The following is an 8,659-nucleotide window of genomic DNA, read 5'->3' on the forward strand; positions in this document are numbered from 1 at the left end:
TTTCGTTGTGCAAAAATACATTTAAAATAATCTTGTTATCAACAATCACCATAATAATCATCATCAGTCTTTATTGGCTTATTATTATTATTATAACTTACTGGAATTCTCATCATTGACAATCGTATTTTCTTGGAACATTATTTTGATGGTGTTGCTGATGATTGCATTTTATTTTTGAAAATTTTCTGATACAACTGCTGCCATCTTTCTTCTATAGTGATGAAAAATGTTCATAAACAGCTGTTTTTCAAATAAACAAAACAAAAAAAAAAGAATTCTTGTCTTGGAAATTAAGATAAAAAATGTCTTTCAACAAGTTTTGGAAGCAAACATTTTGCCGTTATAATTTCATTATTTACAATAATTGCCGAAAATGTTCCATTTCATCATCACAACCAATACAATCATCGTTATATGTTTCAGCCAAATATGGACAGGAATTATTTCGTGTACTTGATCCTACATATGATGTTAATTATCTGAATTATATTGAACAAAATCTGGATAAAATTGAACAATCATTTCGGATACGTAACATTGATAATGATTTTTTCAGCAACCATAAATTATCAGAATTATTGAATGATTTTATCAAACATTTTACGGCCACAGAATCGTTGAAAAAGAAACGAAATAAATTGATTGGAAAAATAAGAAAATCCGACGGCTCGAATGAAACTTTACGGGAAAAATATCAACAATGTCAATCGAATTTGGTTGAATCACGTGAAAATCTTTATGCCTTAGAGGAAACTATTGTACCATTTCTGTTGAGCATACCATGTGAAATTGAACCAAGTGTCGGTAATGAACCTGAAATTATGGATCGATGGCAATCGAATACTGTTGATCAAATTTCACATAATTATGTTCGTCTCGGTTATATCAACAACCTGTACACTAGATCGATTGTTGGACCTGGTGCCAATTATCTTCATGGTCAAGGTGCATTATTGTATTATGGTTTGATCGATATGTTTAGCCGATCGCTCAATGAATCTGGCCATATTTTAGTCAATGGTTTAGATCTAGTCAAAAGTGCCATTATTGAATGTGTTAATTATAGATCATTTTCGGAAGACCAATATCGGCTACGTTTAGCAAGTAATCAAAGTGAAGATAATCAACGTTTACATTTGGTTGGCGATGCTTCATTGGAATCATTTTGTGCTTGGCTATCGAAACAGAAAATTAATCGAGGACGATTTTATCAAATCGGTAGCACTTATAATAATTCAGATCAAATGGAACAAAATCATACGATACGAGCGACCATTCTTTCCGATCCAAATGAATCATCCAAATCGATGAATGAATTATATAAATTATTTTGGAATCTATTCACCATGATTGGTATTGAACGTTGTTCACTTCGAACCGATATTCAATCATTGTATCCAAATGAATATGATAAATATACACTATTATCATGGTTAAAATCTCGACAAGAATGGACACCAATTGGTGAGATTATACATCATCATCATTATATTACACAAAGATTAGGAATGTCAAACTATCAAGATTGTCATCTAATTACATCATCAATCAATATTGTTCCATTAATATATTCGATTGTTGAACAATTTCAGATATTTGAAACGGGTAAACTTGAAATACCCGAAACGATTAGAAAGTATTTCATTTGTGAATAATTAATTTTTTTTTATTATTTATTTATAAATGTTAATAATTTGAATCAATTTTTTTTAAACAATAAAATTACAAATTTTTTTTCTCTCTCTTTTCAATTTAATTGATTCAAAATTTAACTACGTGTCTTGATTTTTTTTTTTTTTTTGATTCTTTTATCGGATGTGTATGTGTATTGTTTTGTTTGTTTAAAAACTTTGTCACTTTTCAGCAACCCTAATTTTTTTTATTTATTTTATTGGCTTGCCTGTAAATGATGCGAGGAAATCAGTGACAATCTGTTTAAGTTTACCATCTGTATCTGGACTAATTTGACCTTCAGAAGCGATCGTTGTCAACAAGTTTGAATGAGATGTTTTGATGTGTTGCAAAAATTGTTCTTCAAATTTGCCAATCTTTGATGGATCCAATTTATCCAAATAGCCACGTACACCAGTATAGATGACGACAACCTGTTCTTCGATTGGCATTGGTACATATTGTCCTTGTTTCAAAAGCTCGGTCAAACGAACACCACGGTTCAACAATTGTTGAGTTGCAGCATCCAAATCGGAACCGAATTGAGCGAAAGCAGCGACTTCACGATATTGAGCCAATTCCAATTTCATAGAACCGGCAACCTGTATTAAGATGATTGTAAAAAGAATTAAATAAATAGTAAAACAAGTGGAAATATTAATTTTACCTGTTTCATAGCCTTGGTTTGAGCAGCTGAACCGACACGACTGACAGACAGACCGACGTTAATGGCTGGTCGAATACCTTTGTAGAACAATTCAGTTTCCAAGAAAATTTGTCCGTCGGTAATTGAAATGACATTGGTAGGGATATAGGCTGACACATCACCGGCTTGTGTTTCGATGACTGGCAAAGCCGTCAATGATCCACCACCGAATTGTTCATTCATTTTGGCTGCACGTTCCAATAAACGGGAATGAAGATAAAAGACATCACCTGGATAAGCTTCACGACCTGGGGGACGACGAAGCAACAGTGACATTTGACGGTAAGCGACAGCCTGTTTGGACAAATCGTCATAGATGATCAATGCATGCATGCCATTATCACGGAAAAATTCTCCCATAGCACAGCCAGAATATGGAGCCAAATATTGCAATGGAGCGGCATCTGAAGCGGTAGCTGATACAACGACGGTGTATTTCATGGCATCAGAATCAGTCAAACGTTTGACGATTTGAGCTACGGTGGATCGTTTCTGACCAATGGCAACATAGATACAGAACAATTTTTTCTTTTCCTCACCAGCATCATTGAATCGTTTTTGATTAATAATAGTATCAATAGCGATGGCGGTTTTACCGGTTTGACGATCGCCAATAATCAACTCACGTTGACCACGACCGATTGGTACCAAAGAATCGACGGCTTTCATACCCGTTAACATAGGTTCTCTGACACTAATACGAGGAATGATACCCGGAGCTTTTACACCGACACGAGCACGTTTGCCACTCTTGATTGGACCTTTACCATCGATTGGATTGCCCAAAGCATCTACAACACGGCCAAGTAATTCCATACCAATTGGAACATCGACAATGGCACCAGTTCGTTTGACGATATCACCTTCTTTGATAAATTTGTCGTTACCGAATACGACAATACCGACATTATCGGGCTCCAAATTCAAAGCCATACCCTGATGTTAATGAATATACACATTACATTGATGATTGTTTTTATTATTACAGGTACAAACCTTAAGGCCACTCGAAAATTCAACCATCTCTTCGGCTTGAATATTTTTCAAACCATAAACACGAGCAATACCGTCACCAATAGATAGCACACGACCAGTTTCATCTAAACTAGCCGAAACTGATTGTCCAAGAATACGTTCCTCAAGGATGGTGGACATTTCGGCAGCTGAAGCTTGTTGGCATGTTGATGTTTGAAAATTTCTTGATGCTACATTACCACAGATTGGAACATAACATTTGGTAAGCTAATAATAATTAGATCGGTTAAAAAAACACGTTGAATCGAATGAAACACAAGAGATATTGCATACCGTTTTAAGGGCACCACTTTTACCAGCAGCGGCTTTGGTCAAATTCAATGATCGAATTGCAAGCGAACTCATTGCCATTTTTCTATACACGTTCGTTATGGTTATTTTCAAACTATTTATATTATATTTAAATGATTGATTATATTTATTTGAAGATTCAAAACTTACAATGGACAAATGAAAAAAAATTTTTTCTTTTAATGTTATTGGAACAAAATCAAATGTAAAGAAGCGAACAGCACAACATACATACAAACACACACACACCAGGCACCAATGTCGGCGAATGTTGTCTCTATTCGAAATACACAAGAACAAAAAATCCTCACTCTTTTTAATATAAAATGTGTGTATGTTCATTATAAGAGGAGAATCGATCGTTTCTAAAGACGTGCCCTCAAACGTATGACCTGTTCAGAGGATGCGCAATATACAAAAAAAAATCTGGTTAATAATACCCATTCAAATCAAACGTGACTCAAGTTTTTTAATTTTCAAAAAAAAAATCAAATTGATAAAAGTTCAATTTTTTTTTTGTTTTACTGGTAAAGACAAAAAATCAATTTTATTATTATTATTATCAACAGAAAAAAAATTGGAAAATATTTGACTGAACAAGTAAAATAAAATTGAGAGGGTGCTGCTGCTGCTTATGCTGGTTGACAAATTATCACAATATGAATGGTAATAAATATTTTAAGGGGGAATTTTTTTTTCATTGAATTAAAATTCAATTCAATTCAATTCAATTCAATGAATCAATTGTGTGATGATCGATGTCCTTTCATGTAGGCAATCCAACGATCGGCAACCGTTTTGAAAAGATCATTTCGAGTGATCGTATATAAATATAATAGCTGATTTATATGTGTGGAATGATAATCCCAACGTGCAAGATTCGGTGCTATGCCTAAGCTCAAATGACGAAGATCATAAAATGATCCAGAACCAGAATCATATAATGATAATGCTGATTCTAATGATCGTATACCTTCATCATAAAATTGGCTAGATTTTTGACATATTTGATCGTTACAAGCTTTGCTTAGATCATATAATCCAAACAATGAATATATGAATCCATTCAAGACAAATATGCTCGGTACAGTTGGATATTCTTCATACCAGATGTATTTATCAAACAAAATTGCTTTGACACCGTTTTTATATGATTCAATTTCAAATATATTCAATGCTTTTTTAGCCGTTTCTAGATATTTTGTATTGTTTGTAGCACGATATAATCGAGTCAATAAACTTATAGCATGTCCTTGTGCCATTGCCGAATGCCAACCTTTTTTGATGACCAATAAACCTTTGGATAATTTTCTATCCACTTGAATACGCCATCCACCTTGAGCGTTTTGATTTCGCATCAACCAATCGCCGGCTGCCATAGCAAATTCTTCATGTGCTGAAGTTTTAAGGGCTAAATTTTTGATATAAACAGTACCATCGATTTGAATGTATGAAACATAATAATTGTTGCGTTTTCGGTCAGAAATGAAATATCCTTTGTATAGATCAACAAGTAAATCACGAGTAAAATGAAACCATCCACGTTTGAATGCTTTTGATCCTAAACCATATGTGATTTGATTATCTTCAGTATCTATAACAATCACATCATCAATAGTTGAATACAAAACATAAGATATCTGTTGTGTCTGTATATTGAACATGACAAATGTAATCGAAGCATTTCCAATCAGTTTCATATCAAGTTGACCAATTAGATAATTTGTATGATTATTTTTCAAATCGATTCTTGAATCTTTAACAATAAGATAGTTTTTCTTGAAATCCACTATAAAATTATGATCGACATGGAAATCGGATACAATTCCATCGTTAATCAATTGAATACGTTCGGACGGTGCAGATGTAAGATTCTTATTAAAATGACTAAGACCATATTGACAGATTTGTGTTGGATAAAGATGACCTGCAGGATACCATTGTGTCGATAATGGAACATTATCGATAGCCGAAATACATTTTACACGATCACGAAATTCTACATTATAATTGCCGAACCAAAGAAATACATCGGCAGGATCGTATGGTTGATCTGGATAGAATATCTTTGAATAACTGTGATTCCATTCAAAATATTCATCTTGACTTTTTTGATTGACAATTTTGCCACCAATTTCAAAATATTTATGAATAAATGAAAATGGAATATAAACAGAAGTTTCTTTGCCACTCATTAATTTCAAACAATTAATCTTATATTCACCATTAATCTTACAGGTAATGCTTCGTATTCGTTTCGGTTTTGATACCGATCTAGATTCGGCCAGTGGATCAACATTTTTACTATCAATCACTATTGGTTGTTTTACCGGTGATGCAACAATAAGATCATTGGACAGAGTTTCTGTTTTATCTTCAATTAATTTTCTAGCAATAGGATGAATGGAACTAGCAATAATCGAAAGGTTTTTAGTAGGACTACTATTAGAAATGAAAATAAGCCAACCGAAAATTGATCCAAACGCTATAAAAAGAATAAGTAGAAAATTTCGTTGATAAAGTTTCATTATTTCAAACGTTTATTGTTTGAATAATCAAAATTTTTGGATGAAAATCATGAGTTTCGCAATTAAAATTCATCATCATTTCATTATTGATCATCATGAAAGAGAATTGATAATTTGAAATAGAAAAAAAAACATTCCGAATTTGGTGGTAAACAATGTTGTTGTTTAGTTGAATTCGATATATCGATAGTTGTTGCAGCCCAAATTTACTTTTTACTTTTATTTCTGTGTGTATATATAATCGATATTTTCAACTTTTTTTTTCTCTACATTGTTTACAATTTTGGTTATTATTATGTTGTGATGATGATTTGGAATGTTCCAATCTTCAGTTTTGATTAGAAAATTGTTTTTTTTTCTCCACTATTCTGGTCTAATAAATGTCGAATAATATGACGCCAAATATTGATAAAATAATACAATCATTACAAAAAAGTACTCAACAGATAGATAATCTAAATGAACAGATGAATGATTTGTCCAATTCTTCACAAGATTTACATAAAACAGTCAAATTGAATAAAGAGGTTTGTTTTTTTTTCAAACAAAATTATTTAAAAATTCTTTCAATTCTTTTCTCTCCGTCCAGTATAATGATGAACTTAATAATCTAAATAATCTATCTACATATAATTCACGAGCTTCATTGATTATTGCATTGGAACAGGAAAGAAAAACTATACAAGAATTGGAGAATGAAAATCAAGAATTAGAATCAGCCATACAAAATCATCAAGAAGTTCTCAATGTTATTATGGCCAAATATCGTGAACAAGGACATTTGTTAGAAAGATTAAATCAATTAGAACAATCATATGAAATACAAGATGATCTATTGAATGAACGTGAAAAATTTTTCCATACAAAACTAAATGAATTAGTGCCATTACTGGATTCGGTCGGTACATTCGATGAGATTGAGATTGAAAAACAAGATGCCCTTATTCAAAAATTGATTGAAGAAAATAACAAGATAAAAAACCTTTTACAACAACAATTATATGTTGATAATGAATTATGAACAAATAATGGCCATTTCAAATGTGCCATGATCAGTCATTAATTATTTGTTTTTCCTTTTTGTTGGCAATAATTTGTAAATTTTTAAATCTTTGCTGTACAAATGAAAATAAATTATTTTTTTATTTATTTATTATTTCCATCTTCTTGATTACTGTAATATTCTTCGGGATCTTCTTCATCCAATTCTTCATCGATTCGATCTGGACGAGACAAAGTTTTGTATACTTGAAGGGCCTATTCAAATGGTTGTAAACAAAAAAAAAATTATTGTTTGATTGCAATCGAACTGTGATTTAGACTTACATTTGCCGACATTTTAGCAATATCACCAGCATCCGATGATAGGATTAATGTATTGCCCGTTTTGGCCAATTTTGAAAATGCACCGATATATTGTTCAGCAATATTTAAACTTGCAGCATCACTACCTTCTATCGAACGTAATGATTGTCCAACAATATGAATAGCTTTTGATTTAGCTTCAGCTTTTAGTCTAGTTGCTTCGGCTAGACCTTTAGCTTCGTTGACTTGTTCCATCAGATGAGCTTCAGATGATAATATTCGAGATTTTTTCTTACCCTCAGCAACATTGATTTCTGCCTCACGAATACCTTCGGATTCAAGAACGGCTGCACGTTTTTTTCTTTCAGCTTCAACTTGCATTTGCATAGCCTCCTGAACTCTTGCAGGTAACGTTATATCACGAATTTCATAACGCATACATGTTAGACCCCAAGAATTACTCGCCAAATTGATCGATTCAACAATAGCAATGTTAAGCATTTCACGTTCTCTGAATACAGAATCTAAATTGATTTTACCTATTTCTGATCGCATAGTTGTTTGTGCAAGTTGAGTGATAGCGAATTCTGGATCTTCAACACCATATGATGCTTTATAAGGATCATTAACTTTCAAATAAAGAACACCATCAATATGTAATGTGACATTATCACTTGTGACAGCCGATTGTTGTGGAATATCAATGGCAATCTCTTTTAAACTTTGAACATAACTGATGCTATCAAGAACTGGTAGTAAGACATTGAGTCCAGGATCTAATATTCGATTAAAACGACCCATACGTTCGATGATCCAAGCTTCTTGTTGTGGAACGAATACCACAACCGTATTTAATCGTGCTGAATGTCTAAGACGAAATTGTTGATGCTGGAAATTCCATGGTTGCTGTTCACTATGGAATTGTAATGCCAGACGATTTGGTCGACGTAATGGAACAAATCCATCTGGTTTCAAAAGAATTCTGGTCAAATATCTTGTCGCCGAATTCATATCGAATGATTTAAATTTCACGAAAAAAACTGATTCAAAAAACAAAAAATCAAATGTAATCCACATGCAATCATCGGCAAATCGTCTATGTCGACATCATGAGCAGTTT

The 8,659-nt window shown here is 32.6% G+C and overlaps 5 protein-coding genes across 6 annotated transcripts; 2 read left to right on the plus strand and 3 right to left on the minus strand.

The window, feature by feature from the left end:
* Positions 1-228: 228 nt before the first annotated feature.
* On the plus strand, positions 229-3,800 carry Slimp (Seryl-tRNA synthetase-like insect mitochondrial protein). The gene has a single exon (XM_047056417.2). The coding sequence runs from the start codon at positions 306-308 to the stop codon at positions 1,656-1,658; it is 1,353 nt and encodes a 450-aa protein (XP_046912373.2). The 5' UTR covers positions 229-305; the 3' UTR covers positions 1,659-3,800.
* blw (ATP synthase subunit alpha blw, mitochondrial) lies at positions 1,644-4,068 on the minus strand. Of its 2 annotated transcripts, none has more exons than XM_075732044.1 (5): positions 3,857-4,068; positions 3,689-3,800; positions 3,377-3,622; positions 2,342-3,316; positions 1,644-2,276 (listed from the first exon to the last, which is right to left on the minus strand). In XM_075732044.1, exons 2-5 carry the CDS (start codon positions 3,764-3,766, stop codon positions 1,887-1,889), a joined length of 1,689 nt encoding a protein of 562 aa, XP_075588159.1. In that variant the 5' UTR covers positions 3,767-3,800; positions 3,857-4,068; the 3' UTR covers positions 1,644-1,886. The 2 variants fall into 2 exon arrangements, with proteins under 2 accessions (XP_075588159.1, XP_075588158.1); XM_075732043.1 differs by having other exon boundaries at positions 3,864-4,041.
* A 141-nt stretch (positions 4,069-4,209) lies between these two features.
* On the minus strand, positions 4,210-6,416 carry Hsepi (D-glucuronyl C5-epimerase). The gene has a single exon (XM_047057203.2). The coding sequence runs from the start codon at positions 6,232-6,234 to the stop codon at positions 4,447-4,449; it is 1,788 nt and encodes a 595-aa protein (XP_046913159.2). The 5' UTR covers positions 6,235-6,416; the 3' UTR covers positions 4,210-4,446.
* Positions 6,417-6,514: 98 nt separating this feature from the next.
* On the plus strand, positions 6,515-7,387 carry LOC124494063 (FGFR1 oncogene partner 2 homolog). Its single transcript, XM_047057207.2, has 2 exons — positions 6,515-6,761; positions 6,824-7,387. The coding sequence occupies exons 1-2, from the start codon at positions 6,615-6,617 to the stop codon at positions 7,253-7,255; spliced, it is 579 nt and encodes a 192-aa protein (XP_046913163.1). The 5' UTR covers positions 6,515-6,614; the 3' UTR covers positions 7,256-7,387.
* Stoml2 (stomatin like 2) lies at positions 7,337-8,640 on the minus strand. The gene is made up of 2 exons (XM_047057206.2): positions 7,561-8,640; positions 7,337-7,491 (listed from the first exon to the last, which is right to left on the minus strand). The coding sequence occupies exons 1-2, from the start codon at positions 8,614-8,616 to the stop codon at positions 7,381-7,383; spliced, it is 1,167 nt and encodes a 388-aa protein (XP_046913162.2). The 5' UTR covers positions 8,617-8,640; the 3' UTR covers positions 7,337-7,380.
* Between the last annotated feature and the right edge of the window lie 19 nt (positions 8,641-8,659).

This window comes from Dermatophagoides farinae, chromosome 6, assembly GCF_024713945.1.
Source record: "Dermatophagoides farinae isolate YC_2012a chromosome 6, ASM2471394v1, whole genome shotgun sequence".
NCBI classification, from domain to species: Eukaryota; Metazoa; Arthropoda; class Arachnida; order Sarcoptiformes; family Pyroglyphidae; genus Dermatophagoides; species Dermatophagoides farinae.